Here is a 26704-nt window from a genome sequence, read left to right on the forward strand (position 1 = left end):
CTGGTCTTTTTGTTGTGAGTTAGTTAGAATTATGCTCTACATCCTTCTCCAGCTCTGTCCAGAACCCTCTGTTGTGATCCTGGTCAGAGCCGTCAGTGGTGGTAGCCGGGCACCATCTAGCTGTACTGGACTCAGTCCGGTGGAGGCCTTGGTAGCCTTAATTAGCATTTTTAATGAACAGAAGTCACACTTGTATAACAAAATATTGAGCATGAGATGTGTCCTGGGTTTGAAAGTCTAAAACTGTACCAATCCATAGCCTTGCTCAGTAATTTACTAGGCAGATGCCCTAGAACCAGAACAAGGAGGAGGTGGTGAAAGGGCTGCACTCTGAGCAAGGGCATAAACGAAGACTTAGAAATCAGTATCCTGAAGCCAGAAGTAGAATAGACTAGGTAAGAAAAGAGTACACAGAAGAATGACACAATCTGGTCCAGAAAGATTTATATAGACACACTGGTTAGGAATTATTACTACTTTCCTTACATAAAAAAGATCAACACTCTAGTCATCAGCTTTTGGTGTGTGTGTGTGTGTGTGTGTAAACCTGATGCCGTCCAGTCAATTCTGACTCATAGCGACCCACAGGACAGAGTAGAACTGCCCCATGCAGTTTCCAAGAAGTGCCTGGTGGATTCATACAGCCAACCTTTTGGTTAGCAGCCGTAGCTCTTAACCACTACGCCACCAGGATTTCCATACGTGTATATATATATGTATGTATGTATATGTATGTGTATATATATGTATATATATACATTTATATAATTACATAATTTCTTTATCAAGGTAGATTCAGTCACAGTCAATAACTTCTTTTGTTATCTTTATTAAGTCCCAAATTACAAGAATGCCTTTGAGAACTGCAACATGTAGATGCTGCTGGACTAGGTGAATTCTTTGTGATTATATTAAAGATCTTCATGACCAGACAGACAGACCAAAAATGGTGAAGTAACACCTATTACAAAACTATCTATAAAAACTTAGTTCTTCTTTGGTGTGCAATGTGCAACAAATGATCATAAAAAGGGAAGGTGCTCAATAGTAAATAACAAATACAGAATAACGTCCTTATAACTACAAGCAAGAGTTATGTAAGACCTCCTTAATAAAAATGTAAAATACAAAAATTTATGAACAAATGTTTTTGTCTCATAAACCAATACTGAAATATATTGCTTCTCTGAGTAGAAAATGTTTTGACTTTTATTTTACCTAGAAATAGAACAAGATTTCTTTTTATTCAAATATTGACTAAGTCAGGATTCTGCAAATACTCACATCTTTCCTCTCTTAAATCTAACGTTTACATGTGTCAAACACATAGCAGTATAATATTTTAGCTCTTTGGTTAATGTCCTTTGAGTCAACTAATATTTCCTAATATTTTATTTTTGTCCTCCATGAGTACAGTTTCCATATCAAGAATGCCATTTAAAATTCATACAAAGCTAACTTCGGTCAGAAGGAAATGCTTTTTTTTTAAGAATGTTTTATCATCTATATTGGGAAATGAAAATTTGTTTCACAAAAAGCATTTTAGAATCTGAAAATAATGCAGCTTCCCAAAAGGGTACTAAAAACATTTAAGCCTTTTTAAAAAACTGCCAGATAATTTTTTTTATTTTCCAAATTTACTTAGTAAGTGTAGACTACTTTTAGAATAAAAACATAAGCATTACAAACTTCTAATTACCGATATAAAATTACAGATATAAAAAAATATATATTCCAATAGCCAACTCTTTAAAGTTTGCTACTTTTGAACTTAAATTATCATTTCTGTATTTAAAAACCAATTTCTGTGAAAATTAACAACTTTCTCCTCAATTAAAGACTCTGTTCATAAAGTCATAAAAACAGATTCACAAAATAAATGTTCCATTTCAAGACTTTTGATAGTTTACCTTCTGAAGCATCTAAAGAGATAAACTTAAATGTTTTAAAACATTTATGAACACAATTATTTTAAATATATTTAACTGTAATACATCTATTAAAATTATTATGATTTGTTCAACAGGGTTAAAAAGTTAGTACTATCCTGTTTCATCAATATGTTATCATATGGTAGAAATTTATTAATATTTTCTAAACAATAACCATTTTTAAATAACTTATTTTCAAACATGAATTGCATTTTTTATTGTTCCTTTTATTTTCTCATCTAACAAGTCAGTACTACTGTTTTTTTTTTTTAATAATCACAGGTCTCCTTGAATTTTGTTATAATAATTCATAAATGTGAATTTATGAATGTGTCATTCATAAAATAGAAACAATTGTTTTACATAGTGAAAATGTAATAAAACTGCTATAACAATATGAAATTGCACTTTCTTTGGATTCAGTTTATATAGATTGTATTTAGTTTGATTTTTCACTTAAATATTCTGCATAATTAGATATTCTAAAATTGGCAGGGTGCTTATTTTGTATTACCAAGTTAGAAGACTTAAAAATATATAGAACTAAAGGGGCATACCAGCCAGGGGCAAGGACTAGAAGGCAGGAGGGGACAGGAAAGCTGGTGATTGGTGACCCAAGGTCAAGAAGGAAGAGTGCTGACATGTCATGGGGTTGGAACCAATGTCACAAAACAATACATGTGGGGGAAAAAAAATAGAGATCTTATTTTCATTTCATTTTCACAACTTAAAGCTTTATCCTTTTTAGACCTCCTAAATTGAAATAATGAAATGCAATGTTATCAAAATAAACCATTTAACATATACCAGGACCAAAAGTAGGGCAAAATTCAAAGTATCTAGTTTATAAATATTACTATTATTAATATCTGCTTGTTACAAACAGTTGTAGCTGTCCATAGTGAGAAAAACAAGTTCAATAATTTCTATCTTCATGTAAACTTGGGATAAAATGAGATAATAGGCATACTTTTTTAAAAAATTCTGATTATAATAGTGATATAAATGCCAGATAATAGAGTACTTCAGGGCTACAGAAATTACAAAAAAATCATTAAACTGATTGCTACTATTATATAACATCTGTATACTTTGTGTTTAATACTACACTCAATCAAACATGTTTATCTCACAATGAGAAAATCCCAACTACAAACTCCAAAATTCCAACTATATGTTTCAAAAATTTATAGTTTTATGAAATGACTAATCAGAGGACCATTTAAAATAATAAGCTATCTAATAAAAACTTATCAAGAATATAATTAATGTATAGCTAAAAAAACAAATTAAGCAGTTCTGAACCATCAGTCTTATATAGTGCTTTGAAGTGTACCAAATGCTTTTCACTTACTTGTCTCATTATCTCACAAATGCATATGTGGGAAGAATGGTGGGTAGTGATAAAGAATTGGGATTTCACTAGGTAGGCTTTTTTATTAGATAACTAGTTGGCAAAAATTACAAGCACTCATTATTTGCAACCATAACTTAATTAGGAGACTTTTATAGAATGAAGCTGTGGTATTACAATAACTGTTTTAAAAAGAGGAAAGCTGCTTACATTGTTCCAAGCATAGGTAATTTTTTTTTTTTTTTTTTTTAAAGGAAAAAAGGGGAGTAAAAAGGGTGGGGGGGGGGAAAAAAAAAAAAAAAAAAAAGCAATTAAACTTGCTCTGGAAGCAAGAAGGGAAAGGAAAAGAAAGAAGAAATAAGTAAGTATAAATTGTATAATAGAACCTTGAAGTGGTTGAGAATCATTCTGGGGATTTAAGAAAAAGAGCTGTTACAGTTGAAATGGTAGCTGATGAAGACGGCTTTGGAAGAAACACTTAGGAATGAGTATAGACTTAAAGCATAACTGTAAAGAAATACTTTCTGTTTTCCCTTTAGCTATTATGTTTATATTTTAAAGGAAGTAAATATTTAAGGAAGTAAAATTTCATTTTTTATTATCCATTTTAAAAATAATTAATACAGTTTATTTCACTAAATTTTATCTTATTTTTCTTATTGGAATTTTCATTTGAACTCCTGTTATGGTCCTAATCCATTCATTCTTCTGTTACTTTATTTAATGCTTTTAAAGTTTATTCCACTATGCATTTTACTATCAAATTATGACTTCTAGATAATCCTCAACCTGGAGCTGGCTTGAAAATCTAGATTTGGAGAATACCCCTTTGCCTTGAGTTATGTACCATCAACAGACTAAACGAAACACAGTATGCTTAAAATTATTAGTAATATACCAATAAAGCTATTAATTTTGTAATTATGACCCTTAAAAGCCAAAGCAGCAATTCTACATTATACTTTTACTTCCAAATATATATTGACATGGAATTATAAAGTCATTAAATTTTTCTCAGAGAATTAAATCCAAAGTTTAAAAAGTCTGAAAACACACTAAGTCACACCAGTATAATCAAGTGAAAAGTGGGGGAAAAAACAGGCAAACACGCTATTAGTCAAACAGATTCCTCTAAAATAACACCTGAGTTGAAATCAACCAAAACCCAACGCCCGTCGAGTTGATTCTGACTCACAGCAACCCAGCAGGGCTTCCAAGGCTATAAATCTCTACGGAAGGAGACTGCCACATCTTTCTCCCATGGAGCCGCTGGTGGTTTTGAACTGCCAAGTTTTTGGTTAGCAGTCAATCACTTTAACCACTCGCCACCAGGGCTCCTTCAGTTGAAACCAATCTTTTTTTAAATTTAAAAAACACTCTGTTTAGTTAATATAAGGATGCACTGTCTGGTCAACACTAAAATTACAGAGACAAACAGATAACGGAACTGGTCAAAATCCAAGTCTAGAAATTTGGGATGTTATTCAACAACAAGTCCATGGCAAAGAATATATGTTCCGAAACATGCAGAAATATTAAGGCTAAAGTAATTTTTTACCTTCTATAAGAACACTTTCCATTAAAATATAAGCTGTAGATAATTCTTAACTTCAAGAATGACAGGTTCCCCAAATGTGATTAATGGCTCCAATTTAATATATTTTCTTGCATATGCAATCATTTTTTGGTGACTCAGATATGAAAACACACCAATACATTTACATGATTTAATTACATTTCCTAGCGATAAGGAGATAAGAAAGAGAAAAAAAAAAAAAAGTTCTGCTTGGCTGCTGCCATGGAAGAATCTTGTTTATTCCTTTCCCTCTTCTCCCCAGATGGGACAGAAAAAGGAGATAAATGAATAAAGACAAACAAGAGAAGAGGGAAGAAACCCCAGGATAGGAAAAAAAAAAAAAAAAGAGGGGGCCAATTTCTTTCTTCTTTCTCAGTACCGGTAGTAACAAAGAAAAAGCAAGAATTAAAAAATATATATATTCCTTAAAGTTTGTTTTTTGTCCCTCCGTCCCAACCATTACCATTACTGGCTTAGAGTTGCATATTCCTTGTTCCCACTGCATGATACATTTAGGGGTTTGGAAAGGAATTCCTCTTGTGAGGGTTAGTGTGGTGACAGGGTAGGATGGGAATCACATTTAGATTTCCATCAGATTTAGAAACTCTAAATATGTTCTCACACAGTCATAAACTGAACTTACATTCTATAGTACTATGCTTCAGAAACATGGGAAAAAAAGGCTTTTGTGGGCTACCTTGGAAATCTATAATTCCTTTAACCTTGTTTCTGCAAAAATAAATATATAAATAAATTAAATTTCTGGAATATAATACGTTTGTAATTTGAGGTCTAGATACTTAAGATCTATAGCAAAGATACCTATCTTTCCCACAAGGAGCCGGTGTCAGCTAGAGAGCCCAGAACAATAAGGTGTCCAAGTAGGAAGCAAAACCATGAAGATGGAAAATAGAAAAGTATTTAATTCATCAGAACATGGTAACTTAATGAAAAATATTGCCCTAGAAAGGAAAGCCAAGATTACCCTAAAAAGGGAGAATGCAGTCTACTTGTAGAGGCAAATAAGAAGGGCCTTAGACCAGGGATATTTTAGTCCATTTGGATAAAAGGAATTCACACTACAGAAGAGTGGTGTACAAGACCAAGCTGAATTCTGTATCTGCTCCATGTACCTGACTTGCTTTTTATAGCTTGTTCTCTTATATATCCTCATCTGTGACTTTTTTGTTACCATAAACAGGAGTTTCCCTGGTGTTAAGAGCTGTGAAGGATGAATAAGTGAAGGGCAATAGGAAGGGCTGGATTAAGGCACGTGAAGGCCCTAAACACTGATAATCTGTGGTGCCTCATCCTCTGCTTACTCACACATTTGAATGGGATATGTGAGTTATATATATACATGTATACATACACACACATATATATACATGTATACGTGTGTGTGTTAGCTAACCACAATGTAACTTTTTTTCAAATGAGACTATAATATTAGCGATTGAACACAAAAGTGGTGTATGCCCCTTTAGTGGAATGAAATTAACTGGATTATAAAATTTTTAGTGGTGTAGGGTACCACATATTATACAACAAAGAAAATGAGTCAGTGAATTTAGTCATTTCAACAATCAATGTAAAATTCTATTGATCTCCCACAATGAAAAATTGACTTTCACTAATTTTACCTCAAATGGCTAATACTTCAATTTTGATGCTTCTTTCATAATAAATGCTATAATTATAAAGGAATGAATGAAAAGATGTCATAAAAGAAAGTTTAACTTATCAGAAAATAAGTACTACAACAAATTATTTTATTTTTAGATATTTCATCTCTAACATATTATAATTAAAAAAATTTTTTTCTATTCTTTGCTCTTAAAAATTCTTCAATGATTTCATCACAATGAAACTGCCAAACAATATCTACTTCTACACATAATAAGGATAATGAATTGAGTCTTTCTTGAATTATTGTTGTATACTGAGGGTTTCTGAAGCTCTTTAGGGACAAAAATGAGCTTTCTGTTGTGCGATTTGTGATCATTAATGTTAGAATATGTATAAAGCAATTTCAACATCAAGAAATATGCATTGCATTCTATTTTCTATTATGGAATCATACATGCCTACGTGAGTAAAATTTGTCTTTCCTGAATCTGTAAATTTAGTTCTCACGTAAGAATGAAATTGTCCCACTTCTCCGTAAAGGTCTGTATTTAAGTCATCGGGATAAGACTACACTAATTTCTTAGATGCCTTCATGCATTCTTCAGCAGGTATATCCACATTATTTAAGAAGGAAAATCTAAGAAAAGGGAAGAATTTCATATGCTTTCACCCTTGTTTTTATGTAAGATTCAAGCGTGTCAATGATGGTGTTCTATGTGGTCACATGAAATTAATCTCTGGCACTCAATGATACTTCTGGAGCACTTCCATCATTTTCTGTTTTTTTTTTTTCCCCCTAATGCTTCCGCGATCGTGAACTGCTTGATAATCACTATTTGGCAGTATTTGTTTTGTTGTGTTTTCAAAATTTTCAAAATCTTCTCTTACATCATGTAAATATCCTGTTAACGACTGGTAGAGATCTGTGCATGTCTTTAAATTTATTTCTTATTGGAGAGCTTGACTTCTCCAATGAAAATGTAGCAATTTATTATTCCATATAACCAACATAAATACCTACTCTAGCGTTAGCATTTTGCTGGCGATGTTTTCAGCTTCTCTTTTGGTATCTTCCTTTCTGTGTCTGGTCTTCAGTAAGATTTTCTAAGGCCCCTAGAATCTGGGCATACGATTCCAGGATTGCACTCATCGCTACAACATGCACTTCCCAACGTGTATAGAAAGACATTTTAATACTTGATCGTTGCCTAAATATGTTTTAAGAACGGCCCATTAGTGAATAGAGGAAGCAAAAAACGTGTAGAGTAACTGAACCATAGAAAAAAAATCAACTGCTTCTGGACGACAATCTACTGCTCTACATCCTACAAGATTAAGTGAATGTGCAGCACACAGTATGAGAAAAGCATATTCATTATGTTCTAAAATTTTCTATTGCGTGCCTTTATAGTGCACTGACATATTGGCAGCATTGTCATAGGACTGGCCTCTGCACTTAGAAAAATCAATTTTTCAAACTTCACATGAATTGTGAAGTACTTGATTTGCAATTTCTTCACCAGTATGACTTTTTAAGCTAGTAAATGTGATAAATCGTTGGACAGGTTTTTCATCTGTTGGAGATGTGTATCTTAAAACAATAATTGCCTGATCTGTATGAGAAAGATCAGGAGTGGAATCTACAGACAAACTAAAATATCGAGCAATACTTATTTCACTGAAAATAGTTGATCAACTTCTATCACTTACTAAGTTTATTAATTCTTCACACATTGTTTCAGACATACACAATGGGTAGCCGTTTCCTGTGTTACCATATTTTGAGATGTGGCCTGCTAAAAATGGATCAAACTGAGCAACAAGTTCAAGTAAATCCCAAAAATTTCCATTTTGTGGGGCTCCAAACACTTCATTTCTCCCCCAAAAAGACAGTCCACGTTCAGCGATTGTTATAATGCAGCAACATGTCGCAAAACGACTTTCCAATACTGACGTTCTTCATTAATTTGTGTTTCCGGTTCATGAGTTAAGCCAAAACCATGTCTTTGGTTTAAATATGACAACATACAATCTCTGTGAATTGAACTGTTTTCATGTTTATCAATCATATTCGAGCTGTGCCAATTGCTAAACCCATCCATAGGAAATTGAGAATTAAATGATTTAGGACTGAACAGTCTGCAAACAAAGCAATATACAGAGCTGACTGATGGAGACTATAGTAGCCACCCTCTCTTATAATTTTCACCATTAGTTTTGCACCCTAAAAATATATTCTGGCTACAGAACTTTGTTTACCATCCAGAAATTTTCGACATGAATTTTCAGTTGGTCCACTGTGGTTGACCATCAATTGGCCCTCTTTTGATCCAATAATTTACATCATTAGAAGTAAATTATTCCACAAAACAGGATCTGTATTTCTGTTATTTATGGGATCTGCAGATGCACAATTTCAGATTCTAAAATAGTTTCACTTTCTACACCATTAACTTTTTTACTACAGGAAGGAATGGATGCAGAATTTGGAACAAATTCTGTTATATTTCTATTGCTATTAGTATTTTCAGCACTAGTGGTACTAGTACAGCATTTGCACCCATTAAACTGGAGCATTCAGTGGAAGAGGTCCCTTCTGATTCGTTACATTTTAAAAAGGAAGTTAATTTTGGAATTGTCTTTAGGGATTCACAAATGCTTTTCTTTTTATCTTCGGCAAGCTTTTGTTTTTGTACTCCACTTAGTCATTGTCATTTCATTTTACCTGGATATAAAATTATGTCACTTTATAAATTTGGTTCTACCATAGCAAACAAATTTAATAACTGAAAATAAAATTTATAAAATAAAATTTACATTAGAATTTGTATGTTAACAAAAATTTATATTTGAAAATCAGTAAGTAAAAAAAACTGATTTGAAACATGTAATTTTGTTCTTCAGGTCTGAGGTCTTCAGGTCTTACAAGGCACTCGGAAATAATTTCATTTGTTTATCATATGATGTTTGTTGGCGGGCCCTTTGCAAATCTCCACAAGTATTTTTCATCTTGAAATAATACTTAAAAACTTGTGCACACACTTTCCATCTTTTGATGCTACGTCTTCATAGTTCACTGGACTGCTGCTGATACCCAATGGGGGCGAGAGCAATTGCAAAGAGCATCATACAAATACAAGAGTTTGCCCAATCTGAAAACACGTTTTGGTTTGCCTTGTGTAGGACAGGCCTTCTCGGCTGGAACTGCCGAATCAGCAGACGTGGATGTACAAGATGGTTCTCTCAGAATGGATCAGACACCTGTTACCTATTAATATAATACGTCCTTGCCCAGTAACTGCTCATGTTGGATCCAGTTGCATATTGGGTGAATGTAGCAAGAGTTATACTCGACAGTCCACCCCCACCTCTTGTTTATTAGAAAGAAAATGAGAACCACCAATATAAGGAGTTTCAATTACACAAGAGGGGACTGTAGTAGACAGATGTCAACGAAGGTGTTGAAGTGGTAGGGGCCTCATAGCTTAAACAACCTTGCAGGTGGGTGACCTCATGACCCTGCATGAGCTTTATTTCCAGACAGCACATTCTCACGCACTGGAGCTGGTATCATTTAGTGCCCTGCCAGTTCCTTTCCACTGTGGGGCTCACTATCCCTTGTGTCCTGTCTGTTTGGTATCTATGAGTCTTTGCTTTGGACAACTGGTGCCCATTTTGTTGATGTCCTAAACACATGCTTATCTTGTTTATTGGGCAATCCGTCCCTGGGAATAGGTTACTTTAATGAGGCTGTAGCCCTAAGACAGAGTGCCAACCCTTCAGGTGGTAGCCAAAATAGAACCTGAAGATCTGTAAGAATCTAAAAGATACAATATACTCAAGTGTTCTTTCATCTTGTTTGGGGGATTTTTTTCCTACAAAATATTTCTGAGAAATGGCTTCCATTTTATTGCAGGATACATACTCTCATTCCACTAAAAGCATGTATGGACACGCATACACACCCTCTCTCACACACACATACAGATGCATAAATATGTGTCAAGATTTCATATTTTTAACTGTAGAACCTACATTTATTCCCCTCATTCCCAATATGTCTACCTAAATAGCAAGAAGGGAAAGTGGAAAAGGAATTAAAATTCATTCTTGCATTTTTTGGTAAAATTTCCCATAACCTCCACATTTTTTTGGAACTGGGTAGAAACAATTATTGCCGTAATGATCAATATGATCTGGCTTAGTGCTTACTTTCACCAATTAATTCCAAGACAGAAAAATCAATCTTTAGGGCACCACTATATCTAATTAAAGGATTTCTTCTATCTGTAAACTAGCCCCATTGAGTAGCATAATTTTCATTGAAGAAACTGAAGTATGTTTTAGACTCAATGTTTCAAATAGTAGTATAATTTGCCTTGCTAATGGCAAACGTTACCACCTCTTTCATGCTTTCCTAAAGTACTTTCAAGAATTGTTGCACTAACTTTAAAAAGAAAAAAATTGAAAATGATCATTGGTTAAGATGGATCATTTCATCATCATTCTTTTTGACATACTATCTTCTAGATTACCTGAATGGGAACAACGGCAAATGTTGTCATCACCAACTTCCTATTTCACCATAAATAACTTCATTCTTCTGCCTTTTCCATTTTCTCTATAGAAACCATAGAAGCTACTGAAAACAAATACCCCAAAAGGAGCTACCATTTCATGTCAGTTTACAGAAAGAAGAAAACAGAATAGATTTTGTTTTACTCCTAATACACATGTCTGCTTGGGGCAAAGTGGCTTTTTGCTTCCCATGCAGTGGTTACCTTCTGAGGAAGGTGATAGTAATCCTCTTCTTACATTGATTCATGCCACTACAATAACTTCTAGGTGGGTGGAAGTTATAAAAAGAACAAGAAATTAAATAAAGAATAATAAAAAGAGAAGGGATGGAAACAGGAAAGTATTGAAAAAGCTATGGTAAACAAAATCAACTTCCAGTAAAATTTTAAAATAATAAAATGAAGCAGTCAAAAAAGAATATTAAAACAAACAAACAACAATCTTGGAAGAAAATTAACTTCAAGAAAATAGAAATGCCTGAAGTTGTGTCAATACTATGGTATTCTTTTCCAGAAAGTCCAGAACAAAATGCTGAAAGTCCCTACTGGTTTGTTCCTATCTCAGTATGCATGTTTACTAGCTAAAGAAGTAGCTGAAAAATAAGAAACATTAAGAAAGATTTCCAAATACTTATGATTAAAATCCAAAATGTATGAATAATCTAAAAATGCATTTTTCCTACTCTCCTACTCTATTGAAATAAAACTTAAAAGTCAACATAATTTTAAAATAAATTTTCATTTATATACATTAGAAGCTCCATTTTCCTTATTGCCTGTTACTCCTGGATAGTAAATTGGGAGTTAAGGGTGGCTCAACAGCTCTCTCTTTCAAGCCACTACAGTACTATTTACTAAAGCTAAAAGTTATACCACTACACAGAGAAAAATATCATAGAATCGACAATGCTCTAACTTGCAGAGCTATATATTTCTTACCATGTCTTTTCCACCTATGACCTCTTATAGACATGCTGGTTACTGCATTTCTTGATATTCTAGAGGAAGTTGGTGTAATTTCAACTTGAATACACCTTGTGCCCTCCTTACTAGATTTCATGGCACCATGAGGCAATGAAGCCTTTATTGCATTAGCAACCTACAAAGAAAAAGAAATAGTTTAGGATTGATATTAACAGATGTATTATTATATCCTTAAATAAAACACAATGCTAAAGTTTTAAAATGTTTACAAAAAGTAAGAATACTCTCTCCAAGATATTTCATAAGATGATGCATAAATTCTCTACAACAAGGAGTAAGAGCTCAGAAGGAAACTTATAGCTAAAAATAGCATGTAAGTGATGAAGTTAAAATTTTCAAAATATTAAATTAGATTTCCAAATGTCTAATGTTAATTAATAAAGGCAGTTAAACTATGTTAAGGAGAACACTCCTATAAGTTAAAAAGACTATCAGGTATCTAGGAAGTCAGTCTAATGAAATTTTCAAATTTTATTATATATACCTTTTCGAGTGTAAAATTTTCCTAGTATTATGGGAGCATGAATCACTGAGAATTAATGATATATTAATGCACTATAAATGGCTACTTCTCAATTGAGAAATTTTAAGTTATAAAATTTACATAAATGAGGTACTTACCAGCAGTGGCTCTGGATATAACTCCAGCTGGGCTCTGTATATAATATCATCCAATGCTTTTTGAGCTAGATCCCATTCGCCCTTGTAACTGTAAAATTACATGAATTAAGTAAAGAAAGCATATTTTTAATTAATTCTATATAACTGAACAAAATATAATGAGAAACTGTCTTTGAGAAAAATAACAGATCATATTAGCATATTGCTTAGCATTTCACTCTTACAATTGTATTTTTAAATCTTTGAATTTCTTTCAGTTCTATCTGAAAGCCTATTAACAGCAAAGAAAATTTTATAGATGTATATTTCTTCTCTAAAGAACATCTCTATTTATAGAACAGAAATCAAAAAAGCTAAGACAATTTCAAAGCATTTTATACTTTCAAAGCAAGTCAGAGCATAACAAATTATATACCTTAGAATTATGTTCAGAACACTTTATAGCCAAATTGTAACTCTGTAACCCCCACAGTTTTTAATAGAATCTACAACTACTGTGGCTTGCAGTATTCTAAGGAGTTATTTTGCATTCTGATAGTCATTTGCAAGTGTACATGATGTATGTTGGAAATATCAGAGAGGTATCAGGAAAAATGTAGATATAGATATATACGTATATATACATACATAATTTTCAAAGAAATGGCCAAACTCTTCATGAAAATTGGCTAAAGGACAAATGAACAGAGATATATTGGCTTGACCATCTGTCAACAAGATTATGAAATACTAATTACATCAAGTGCAAGTGATGTCTAGAAAGGTGGAAAGAGCATTGCTACCACCCCTAAAAACAAGATAAAGCCAGATAAGCTACAAAATCATAACTTTTTATGAACTCATCAAGGAGTTGAGGTTATAGGGCAACCAAGGAACTTGTAACTTAAGGTGTCTCTACAGACTGGCTGCAATGCAAGTGAATAACAAGAATTCAGCTAAAACCTTTAACAAATTACTAAAAGCCAAGTGTGGGCTAGCGTGAGAACACAGAATCTCTGAGACAAGCTACATGGGGAACTCAAACCCACTCATAGCTCTGTCTCCCCAAAACTCTTTAGGCATTCATAAGAGAAACTTGGGCAGGGTGAGAGACCAGAGAAAGCTTCCCTTGGTGGTACAGGCCTGAAGAAGAAGAGTGGCCACCCATGCAGAAAAGACACAATGACCCAGCCAGACCCTTCTCCCATATGAGCAACAGTTTTAAGCCTTTGAGGAAAGAGTCACAAATACTTTCACCCCCAGGGCACAGATGAAGACCTTATGGCTCTGAGGGAAGAAAAAGAAATTAAATCTCTACCCCGGGGGGAGGATCAGGAAATCATTCAGTACTGGGACCATCAGATGTCTCCTACCACTAGGGGAGGATGAGGATCACTGAGAAATTCCTACCTGTGAGATGCAAGAACATAGGGACTGCCTGAGACTGAAGCTGGACTAGGATAACAGAGAACAATCCCTACCCCCATCCCTCCCACCAGGCTAGTATACACCTAGAAACAAGCAACAGTAGTCTACTGTTGGAGGAGGGGCAAGAACATGGGGAGAGACCGTTTCTAAGATGCAGGCAGACAGGAAAGGATGAATGTTTAGGATTGATCAGGGATATTGAGGAAAAACCCTCCAGCAATCCAGTCTCCATCTTAAATACAAGGTAACACTAGAGGAATTTGAAGTAGGCAGTGTCCTAAAGGTAACCACAGTAACAACAAAACTCAGCCATGAGCAGCCTAGAGGAAAAATGGCATGTCCATTTCCAGGCATAAATATTTGCCCCCAATCTCTATTGTCCTACTTATGAACAAAATCATGATCAATTAAAAATTACAAGACACACAAAAAGCAGGGGGAAAAAAGCTGCTTTTCAACCCACTGTCAAGAAACAAAGCAATCAAGAGAACCAAATTCAGAGATGATCCAGATGTTGGATCTATCAGGGAAATTAAAATAACTATGATTAATATATTAAAGTATAATAGAAAAGATGGGCAACATGCATGAATAGATGGAGATTTCAGCAGAGAGATGGGAACTATGAGAAAGAGTCAAATAAAAAGGCTAGAAATAAAACACAGTAACATAGATGAAGGGTGCCTTCAATGAGTTCATTAGTAGATTTGATAGAGCTAAGAATAGAATCAGTGAACTTGAAGGGAGACCAATAGAAACTACTCAAACTGAAACACAAAGAAAAAAGGAGAGAAAATAAAACAGATCAGAGCATCCACAAGCTACAGGAAAATATTAATGGTCTACCACAAGGGTCTGCAAACTTTTTCTTAAAGGGCTAGATAATAAATATTTTAGGCTTTGTCACAACTACTGAACTTTGTCATCATAGCATGAAAGCAGCCATAGACAATATGTGAACAAATGGGCATGACTTTATTTATTTACAAAAAAAGCAGCAAGCTGATTTGGCCTGCAGCCCATAAACTTTACCTTCAGTCAAGAAGCTTATAGTCTATTAGTGAAAATTAAAGTATCAGGTAAATCTAATGAAAAGTATGGTAAGGTATGTGCAATAAAGGAATTACAAAGTAAAAGATAAGGTTCAAAGAAAAATACTATTATCTAAACCATTTGGTATGACTGAGCACCAATATTAGAAATTAATATAAACTATTTCTGACCAAAGAAACTCTAAAACATTTTTAAAGCTAAATGTATGGAAACTATTCCTTGGAATAGGCAAAAGACACTCATTGGGAAAAAAGGCTATTTGGAAATTATAGCAAAAGAGAGAGTAATGAAGAAAGAGATTATGAGTATGTTTAGGTTTTACCAATTTTTATTCTGTCTTTGAATTAAAGAAGGAAGAGGAAGTGTTTTAGTTACAAATTCTTCAGGAGTTTAAAAGATATCTTTTAAATAAAATTATTATCAAGATTTTGATTATACTTTTACATGAAAATATGCTGATTATGCTTATGTATTCACATTATAATATAGTAACAATAAATTAACAGCTATAATTGTCCAAAGAGATCAAAGGCTTATATTGTATATAAGATAAACTTACAAGGCAAAATAAATCCCTGTTAACATTTGCACCATGAATTCTGAAGAAACCGGTATCCTGCTACTTATACCTTTGTATTTTCTTACTTGTTGTCGAGGATATCCACAAACACAGATTCTAGAAAGACCAAAATAAACATATTTGCAAAATTGGTAAAAATTTGGGTAATTTTATTTTTAAACATTTAAAGCCAACAATGTACTAGGTATGCTCTCATAACAAACCTAACATCTATGAAAAAAAGAACATAATTCAAAGAAAGTATCGTAAACAAGATGAAATGCAAAGGAGTACTGAGTATAGTGAGGAATATTTATAGTTAAGGAGTACTAAAGCTAAGGCGTATTTACTATAGTGAATAGGCAGCCACCTAAAAGTCCAACAGATGACCAATTATGTAAATCATTCATAGAATACTATGAAACAATTAAACATGATGTTTTGAAAGTCTATTTAAATAATAGAGAAAAAGCTGTGTAAAACAACACATGAGCATAATTCCATTTTGTGATGAACAAATAGGGGTATAGCACATGTCACTGCAAAAAAAAAATGTACAAAGTCATAGAGTTATCTCTGAGCTGTGGGAGTATAGATAACTCTTATTCTTTATATTCATATGTATTTTCTAAATTTTCTATGATCAATATGTACTGCTTTTACAATAAAGAATAAATTTCCACTTTTAATAAATATCTAGTCAGTCCAGTTGCTATTGAGTTGATTCCAACTCATGGTGACCTCATGTGTGTCAGAGTAGAACTGCGCTCCATAGGATCTTCAGCGGCTGATTTTTTTGTAGGTAGATCCAGGCTTTTCTTCAGAGGTGTGAGGAGTGTCCAAGTTTGTCTTAATTACTTCCACAATTCATTACAATCAGAAAGTTAAAAAAGGGATGGGGCACATTTGTCACTGAATTTAGTTCAGATATTCTATGATATTTTTTCTGGTTGCATTTCTGTATTTTCCCTCCTAGATGACCCAGTTAAATCATTTTGGCAGTCTTCACAATCAACCCTAATCATCATCAACAACCCAATTGAGCAGTAATCTAAAACAACTGTCACTTGGACAAAAGGACTGAATTAGTCATAACACCGTGTGATCATTTTATACCTAATTCTTCAGAAAAACCTGCACTAGTACTAAGATGATTAAGAAGGCCTGGTACTTTAACTATCATAACCATTTATGAGTTACTTATCATCACAGTTCTGTAATCAATTTTCTTTCCATAGGTATGAACTATGCTTAGCTTGATTAGACAGAAGTGTTTTCTAATTATTTTCTATTCATCTTTAAAATGTACAAAACATCCTAGTTAGAATATTTGATAAATGATTAAGGGAACCAGGAGTTAAAAGAAATGAATAACTGAATTTCAAACCACTTTGAATACAGTAACAAGGAATTTTATTTAAAAAAAAAAAAAAAACCTAAACAACTAAAAAAAGACAGGAATGACAAATTTGATGGATTTCCTCTTTTATATCATATCCTGTGGCTAAAGAGTTAGCATTATTTAAATAGCTCGAGGCTTTTTAGTTATTTATCTCTCTTTCCTCTCTTGTTGTCTTACAACAAGTGAACATTCATACAGAACTAGTTTTTCTTGTGGCGTGGAATTAATCTAATATGCTTCTGCTAAAACTTTCCGTGGCCAAAATCTTACAGCTAGTTTTTAAATAACCTGTATCTCTTTGTTTTTAAAACCAGCTTTTACTTGGGATCTTTGTTAAAGGATTATCTAGTCTCTTGGTTAAGCAAAATTGGAATATTAGCAATTTTCTACTCAGAACATAAAACCCATTATATCAGAGGGCAGTCCGTGGGAATTACACAGCTAGGACAGAAACCAACAGCACATGTACTTTCCTAACTTTTCCATCAGTCGTTTCAGGAAAACATCAATAGTGGTTCTTATTAGGGGGGTTGTATTAGAACATTTATGGAGCTTAAAAAAAAAATATATAGATACGTGCATTTCTGGGTCCTGCCATCTAAGACACTTCTTCAGAGTAGAACCTGGGCTTTGTAGTGTGTGTTAAGTTCTACAGATGAAAACTGCTACATCAAGTTACTCCATAAATCAGTTTCTGAAATGTTGGTCCTTACACCTGTTTTAGTCCATAATAAACTTTTCATTGGACCATAGTGAAATGAGAAACAAGGAAAGCTAAACTGATCCCATTTTTAATTTACAAATTGTTGTCCTTCCCTTCCACCCTTCCCCCTTGTTGGTGTTTCAATAATCTCCCTTTTGTGAAATAATGTTGATGGTAGATGTTAATAATATAATGACCCATTGCCGTTGAGTCGATTCCAACTCATAGTGATCCTGTACAAAAGAGTAGAACAGCCCCATAGGGTTTCCAAGGCCGTAACTCTTCATGGAAGTAGATTGACACATCTTTCTCCCGTACAGCAGCTGGTGGATGTGAACTGCCAGCCTTTTGGTTAGCAGCCAAGCACTTAACCACTACGCCACCAGGGCTCCTTAACCTCCCAAGGCTGCATTATTTAAATCACCTTCCCAAATCCAAATTATTCTATAAGTTCCTGAATTTTGTATTTTCTCTTATTTGTTCAAATTACCAAAAGCATTTTCTCTCTCTTTTTTTTTTGCTATTTTAAGAAAGGTAACATCTTCATCACAGATATTTAGAGAATCACAGAAAGTCACAAAGAAGAAAAATTAAAATAACCCAAAATTCCACCAGTTACAGATAATTATTGTTAATAGTCTGGTCATATTTAACCAGTGCTGGAATCATATTGGAGCCCTGGTGGTGCAGCGGTTAAGAGCTTGGCTGCTAACCAAAAGATCACAATTCGAATTCACCAGCCACTCCTTGGACACCCTATGGGACAGTTCTACTCTGTCCTACAGGATCACTATGAGTTGGAATCAACTCAATGGCAGCAGGTTTGCTTTTTTTGATTTTTGGAATCATAGCATATATACTATCAATAAGCATTCTTCTAAATCAGCATTTTAAAAAAAAATTTACATAGTATACCCAACAACTATCATAATTTATTTAACTAATTCCTTGGCTCAATTTTTTTAAACAAGGGTAGTTTAAAAGCCAGTATCTATTTCTTAGTACAAAATTAGAGTGCACTTAAAATAAAATAAAACAAAACAAAAAACAGAATGAAACCAACCACATGCCCAAAACTGAAAGGTCATAATAGGTCCATCCTATTAGATATCTAGTATGATCCTTTTCTGATATGGAAATATTCCATTTCAATGTTATTCCCCTTTAAACTCTTCAGCATGTTTTTTGTATCATTTATAGGCAGATTTTTGTGTTTCGCAGGCTGAGTGTTACATTAACTTATTTGATGTTTTAAATAAATGACTAAACAAAATAAAAATAACCTAGGTATATAACAAATTAGCAATTCTAAATTCATATATTTTAAAATTAAAAATACTTGAATTTTAATTTACCTTGAATAAATTTGACACAGTGATTGAAGAGAAACACTGGGCATATGGGTTAAAGCAGCATTGTAACACAACAAAAGGAATGTCAATACTTCAAACCTAAAGATAAACCAAAAGAATATTCACAAATCTTTAGAATTATAAGTCGACCATAATTGATCAGCCATTAAGGAAAGATAACTATATTACAGAACAGGCCTCTACAACATAATAACATCAAAAACAATACAAAACTAAAAGAAAAATGAAGAGTTCTCAAGTAATAGGCATACGAAAATTATCTTACAAATATAATCTTCCAGTTGACATTTGCAGCAAAGTAACAAGTGACAAGTCTGGATGATATGTTTTTGTATAAAATGACTCAATATCCAAATAAATCATTACATAAACTCATTAAATGTTATTTATAAATATGCTGAAATAATTTTTTAGAAAACCAGTGTGGTTGGATGAAAAATAATGTCTCCACAGTGTACCTATTCTGGGCTGTTAGCATCTCCCTTTGAGGATGAGGTCCACTGTACACAACTCTCGACAAACCATGCTGGGATAGTGCACTCTCAGTCAGAGCCATGGAACCAATGCTGGAAGGCTAAAGAAAAGACATTTGAATAAAGAAAATAGCCATTCTGTTGAAAATGTATATATACCACTAAGAATGGTTACCATGAACATCATATATCTTAAAAATAAATATTGAGACTGCCTACCAAATTTTCTACAGAAAGATTTTTAAAATAACTAAAAATCAAACCACAAATGAGAAATAAAAAATAACTCAACTTCAAAATATTATACCATGGCAATATACGATTGCTCCCCCAAACCCCCCCGAAAAAAGACAGACTAGCTTTAGCCATCACAGGGAGAGAGAAATATTTCAGAAAGAATACTTTAAATAATCTCTTACTATCAGATTTTAGTTTAAAGTTAAATGATTTTGACTTCTTATTTCACTTTGAGAACAGTAAACACTTTGTGTGGTGTTTCGTACTTTTTAAATTACTAATAAAATGATCAACTTTTTGCCTCAATAGCTAGACCCCAACCTACGGCAACTTCAAAACTTAGGACCAATAAATTTACTTTGATAAAATGTCACTTACTTCATGATATACAGATGGTTTGGATAAAGATGGAATTGTAAAACTTAATACTTTGCTATGTCCCTCTTTGTCAACTATTTCCTACAAAAGTGAAAGAAAATATCTTAAAATATTTATTTTTTACACACAAATTTAAAAGTTAAATTTAAATTTAAATTGCTAGCCTAAAAAAAAAAAAAAAACCTGAATACAAAGGAATTTTAAAGTCAACTAGAATCTTAAACCATGATAATCCATTATCAAGTATTCGTAAACACCAGTATTTGAAATGTGCATCCTCCCACTTTTAAAATACAGTATTAGTAAAATACAGTTTTCTGGATGGCTAAGATACAGATATAGTGCCTTAATAATTAGTGATTTTCCTCATGAAATAAGTCATATTTTCTAAATCAATTAACATAGTTGTAAAACATGTCAAGAAAACAACTTTAAATTTCTTTTCCATTTCCAAACTTTTTGTGAAGATTAGAAACAGTTAATTCCTAGACAATGGATTTCAAATTTTAAAAACTTAAAATTTGACACTGATATTTTCAGATACTTCGATAAAAGAAGTGAATGGTCTCACTCTCAGCCTTCAATCAATTTAAAAAGGTATATTTATACAATTATATATATGCATATATAACCCCAACCTCAATAGTTATTTTTGAGAGAATGAGCTATGACTCATTTGATGTATAAAAATAAATATTAGCTTTACTAAAATGAAAAATAGTGGTAAATCTTAAAACAGTTCTGTTAAAAACAACCATGTTTACTACTGGTGCAGGAAAAAGAAACAAGCAAGGAAAAAAATGTTTTGGGAATTACTATTAAGGTGTGTATTTGCTTTTGATGAAAAACACTTTGTTAACTACATTAAATACAAACCAAATTGTAAACTCCTAGAAGAAGAGCTTCAATGCATCCACTGCTATGCACATTTCTGCTGGCTGAGACTGCAAGGTAGCACCAAATCAGTTCTGGGAGAAACTGCAGTGTAAATTGAAGCAACTGTTCCTCTCCACTGCGATAGAATTCAAAGAGCTGGTGACAGACAGGTTCTAGCAACTGGAAGAAATACAAAATGTTAATTCAAAGACTGGACTGTATTTGACTGACAATGGTACAAGAAATATAAAAGGTTTCCCCTGATTGATAATTACTTAAATATATAAAAGTTCACATTTTTTTAAGCAAAACTATTCACTGCTAAAGCTATTTAGTAAATCTTTTGAACTCTAGTGGAAGGTCAAACAGTACAATAAATATGTTCAGGGAGGGCTTCTGAAATATGGTCATAATTCTATTTCTTGGCCTGGGTGATAGTACACTGCAGTTCATTTATTATTGTTCTTTAAACATATACATTTTCTTACTCTTATATATGTGTGTGTATATACATATATATATTTGACAATAAAAATTCTGTTTATCAATCAAGTGAATACTTTGTTGCTGTTGTTAGTTGTCATCAAGTTAATTCCAGCTCATGACAATCCAGGTGTGTAGAGTAGAACCGCTCCCTAGGGTTTTCAAGGTTGTGACCTTTCAGAAGCAGATCGCCAGGCCTGTGTTCCAACACACCTCTGGGTAGGTTCGAACCACCAACCTTTTGGCTAGCAGTCAAGCGCTTCACTATTTGCGCCTCCCAGGGACCCCTAAATGAGTACTACTAGCATAATAAACCGTAAGAGAACTTACCTCACTTTGTGGCTCCTGGATAACTTTATACAGAGATGAAACTAAAGCACTCTTGTCTTTTAAATTTGTGGCATAATTTGATAAAGATGTTTCTGGTAGTGCCTAAACAAATTAAAAACAAAACCTTTTATTTATATGAAATGTCCAGAACAGGTAAACCTATAGAGAGAGAAGGAAGATTAGTTGTTGCCAGGGGCTGGGGGGAGGGGAAAATTGGGAGTGACTGCTAACAAGTATGGGGTTTCTTCTTGGGGTGATGGAAATGTTCTAGATAAAATTAGATGACAGTAATGGTTGCACAACATTGTGAATATACCAAAACCCATTTAATTTTAATTGCACACTTTAAAATAGTGAGTTTTATGTTATGTGAATTATGTCTCAATAAAAATAATTGCAAAAATAAAACAAATACATTTTATAGTCTTATCGTCAAGAGGAGCATAAATTAACATCAACACTTCATCTTTGATCACAATTTGGGGTTAAAAATAAGAATATACTAAACCATGATATTTAAAGCTAGAGATCTAATTTTTGTAGAATTATATGTTATAAATTTCATTAGCTGTATTGATCCAGCTTCTTAATAAGCATGTTATATCAGGATCTGATAATGTTTCAAACCTAAAAGCCACTGGAGATCATCTGGTCCAAATAACCCTTGAATTACATATTCTGACTGTTAAGCCTGGTAAGGCTGTTCAATTTTACAGAATTAGGGGAAAACAGACTCCTCAGAACTGGAGAAAAAGATATCCACACTACCAATAAACTAGTTTTCCTCTTGTTGTGTGCCGTCGAGTTGATTCCAACTCACAATGACCCTATAGGACGGAGTAGAACTGCCTGCCCCATAGTTCCCTACGCTGTAATCTTTACAGGAGCAAATCTTTGGGTCTTTTCTCCCACAGAGCTGCTGGTGGGTTCAAACCTCCAACTTTTCAGGAAGGCCATTTAAAACATGGTTCCTGGGTGGCAAAAGTGGTTTGCACTTGACTACTAACTAAAAGGTTGGCTGTTCAAACCCCCCCAGTGGTGCTGTAGAAGAAAAGCCCAGCAATCTACTTCTGTAAAGATTACAGCCAAGAAAACCCTACAGAGCTCAGTTCTAGTCTCTAACACATGGGGTCACCATGAGTCAGAATCGACTTGACAGCAACGAGTTTTGTTCTTTGGTTAATCACAGGCTGCTAGCACAACCTGTCCAGAAAGGATACAAGGAACAGAGAAGAAAAGGGGAAAGAAAACTCCAGTGGTAAGTCTGATGGTTTTGGGTAATAAGCAGTGAAATTTGAAACAAATGTTTCATTATAACAATTGATAAAAGCCTATCATTCTGGAGCACACCCCTCCTTGATAACATTTGTTTCCCAAGTCATTAGTCCTTCTCATCCAAATTACTTCCCTTAAAAAAAAAAAAAAGCTAATTCTGCAGTAGATACCATATCTGAAGATGTTCCTAACAGTCATTTCAAGATATACAGTATTTACTTGTTCCATATCCTAGTATTTCATGATTTAATACGGGTTATGGTTAGTGTATGTATTTATTTGAATATATGTATAAATAGACATAGGAAATTAAACAGTTTGTTTTCATAAAAAGCATATTCGGTTCACTTTTACTTTACTGTGGGCTCCTTGAGGGTAAAAACTGTCTTATCATCTCTCCATCTACAGCACTTAGCACAATGCCTCATAGTCAAATCTTTGTTGAGGGGATTTATTATAAATGACAGAATAAGAAATCAAAATCGTCACTGTTTACAGTTCAGTAGATTTTTTAAAAACAGGTCATATTTTACCTTAGGATATATAAGTGAATAGACTCTTTTTAAATTTAATGAGACTTTGTTTACCAGAATGGAAAGTAAATATGAACTATTATTTGGGAGCAGTCTGCCAATCTCCAGAAAGGGGGTGGGGGGATAGTTTCACTGCAACTGCTCACATAAAGAAGAGATTAGGGCATTCTTCAATATTTCAAAAGCACATAACAAAAGATCTCTAGGCAACATTCCATTTCTGTCATTTGATCAAGAGTAACCTAATACTGAGGAAATTTATATAAAAGGAAATAATAGTCAAATAAACACACAACAGATTTCTAATCTCCTGAATGGAAATGAACCTAAATTATATACATAAAACATTTTATATCTATATATAGATGAGTAACTATAAAATTTAAGAATGATAAGTGAATTGGAATATAAATCTTAAAAATTATTAGTGAATACAAAGATTATTATCATATTGTAAACTCTATCTAGAATAAAATTGAAAATTCAAAAAAACATGAATTAAAATGTTCAGTTTATGTATCAATTAACCCTCAGGATGTAAAATATTTCCTGGGAAACAGCCAAAGGCAAAAGGACACCTCTTTGCTGAAAAGTCAAGCTCTGCAAAATACCCTGAATTTGGGCTACTACTGCCAAATGAGAGGAAAGGCATCTTAAAAATTAGTGCAGTGAACTAATACATTTTATTTGCAATTCTGTCATTATTTCAATTTATGAATGTGGGAAAAGTTACTTTTCTCTATAGATGGGGAAAAGATATAACTGCTGATTTATGAACAGTGCTTTGAAAAACTTAAGTTCTAAAAGGGCCAATGAATTTAAATATTATTACAGCAAACAAAAATTTTCTTGCCACTGTACTAGTTCAAAGATACTGGCCTTCCTAAATACCAGTTAAGCTTTCCCATGTTTCAGAATGCAGAAGGAACTGGAGATGAAAAAGTAATAATGGAAAATTATGCTGAGAAGTTAATCTTGGCAAAATTTGAAGAAAAAGACAGATGCTTCATATTAAAGTATCCTTTGGCAGATGGTTTAAAAAAATGTAAGAGGGTGATATGAGTTGGGTGGGAGAGAACTAACGAAGATGGACAGATGGGTGGAGAACCAATAAACAAAACAACCCTGTCCAATAACATTACACATAAGACTGGATTTTGAGTCACATATTAAGATTCAGTGACTACTAGAAAATCGAAACAATTAGGAGCCTGGAAATCTGCTAGAAAAATACTACACACAGTATCAAGAAAAACACAAAATAGTTTGGAAGATAATATTTTACAAATCTTTGAAAAGATAGGAATTGAATTATTCACGAAATCTTAAAATAATTAAGTCCTATTCTAATCACTTTGTTCTTATATAGAAAGAATACTAACAAGGACCCACAGCTAGGGCAGATACTGAACAATTTTTCCAACGGCAGAGGAGGGGGAATTTACAGAAAGCAAACTGTGTTGCATCTGTGCATTTGATAGACTGTTGAGTGAGGCTGTGAGGTTAGGAGTTCTGTAACCATGTAACAGTGTAAAGCTAAAAGAATCTTCAGACCACCTACTTCAATTTTTTCTGATGAGGATATTGAGACCCAGAGAGATTATCTGATTTGTCCAACGTCATAAAACAACATAGGGGAAGAATTAGCATTAGATCAAAGAGTTTATGACTTCCAGCACAGTGTACTTTACAACCTTGGCCTTATTAGCACCATGGTTATTAAATTAAACAACCAAGCACAGGCTTTTCCAAAAATATGTATGTATCCCAAAACCTCCTTTCTTATTTCATATTGTAATTTAACACCACAAATCATTTCAAAAAACAAGTTACTCTAATTTAAAAATTACTTAACAGATTTATTCTCAAGTTTCCCACCTTCTATTACCTCTGTATGCTACCAATTTTGCCTGATAACTTAATCTCTTTATCAAACACAAACACAGCTGAATTTAACACATAATACACAATTCAGAGTAACACTCAAAACAGTTTTCAGGAGTGTCTACCAAGTTAACCAAGGTATAGAAAATAGCTTCCCTTTAACTGGCTATAATACAGACCTAAAGATAATTTAAAACATTTTATACATCAAATTGATTGACAATTGGGTAAATTTAATCTGGGCGTGTGGAACTAAATTAAATTATTTTTTATGAGCCTCATTATTTCACTCCCCTCCCCCTCCCCAACAGAAAAGTTTCCTTACCCTTGAATTAAATTCATAAAAGTGTTAATAGTATTATTACCCAGATAATATGCATTATATTGATAAAAGAGTATATTTAGATAATATTTTCCTTTTATTCATATCCTGGTTTTCAGAAAACAAGGTCTGGGTGCATGATGTACTCATTGCTACTAGAGTGTTATTGCTTCTAGGCCCTCTCAGGGAACAGAGATAGGAAAGATATGTATGCATACATGTATGGACACACATGCATAAATATAAACATATCATATAAGTATATATATTTAAAGCCCATAAGTTCATACTGATTCTTCCAATTCTAATCCAATACCTCAGGGTTCTTTCTTGCCTTTCCCCATTCTGTTTGTAATTCCCTTCTCGGACAGTGAGAAACAGACTCTCATTATCCTCAGTATATTAGTTATTTGCTCAATTAACTTATTTGCTCAATGTAACCAGTCTACTGGCTGACTCTTCTACATACCACCTCTGCAACCCTTTGCCCCCACAACCCACTTCCTCAGACACAGGAGCACACTGCTGCCAATACTGTCACACTGCTACTCACCCTACTTCCTAAGGAGTCTATATATCCATGCCAGGAGGAGAAGGGAATGAAAGAACAGATGAGAGGGGAATGGTCTCAGTCATTTTTTTTTAATTTTATTGTACTTCAGGTGAAGGCTTACAGAACAAATAGTTTCTCATGAAACAGTAGTACACATGTTGTTTTATGACATTGGTTAACAACCCCACAAC

At 33.4% G+C, this 26704-nt stretch overlaps 1 protein-coding gene across 3 annotated transcripts in view; it reads right to left on the reverse strand.

Moving 5' to 3' along the window:
* Positions 1 to 26704, reverse strand: part of HYCC1 (hyccin PI4KA lipid kinase complex subunit 1) — a 103324-nt gene that overhangs the window by 12203 nt on the left and 64417 nt on the right. For all 3 annotated transcript variants that reach the window (XM_004377445.2, XM_023732315.1, XM_023732314.1), the window contains exons 3-10: positions 21947 to 22048; positions 21134 to 21313; positions 20258 to 20338; positions 19628 to 19743; positions 19152 to 19247; positions 15692 to 15808; positions 12673 to 12760; positions 12007 to 12166 (exon numbers count right to left, since the gene is read on the reverse strand). In XM_004377445.2, the coding sequence (XP_004377502.1) occupies positions 12007 to 12166; positions 12673 to 12760; positions 15692 to 15808; positions 19152 to 19247; positions 19628 to 19743; positions 20258 to 20338; positions 21134 to 21313; positions 21947 to 22048 (940 nt within the window). The remainder of the gene's footprint in view (positions 1 to 12006; positions 12167 to 12672; positions 12761 to 15691; positions 15809 to 19151; positions 19248 to 19627; positions 19744 to 20257; positions 20339 to 21133; positions 21314 to 21946; positions 22049 to 26704) is intronic.

Source organism: Trichechus manatus, unplaced genomic scaffold, assembly GCF_000243295.1.
Source record: "Trichechus manatus latirostris isolate Lorelei unplaced genomic scaffold, TriManLat1.0 scaffold00050, whole genome shotgun sequence".
Lineage (NCBI taxonomy): Eukaryota > Metazoa > Chordata > Mammalia > Sirenia > Trichechidae > Trichechus > Trichechus manatus.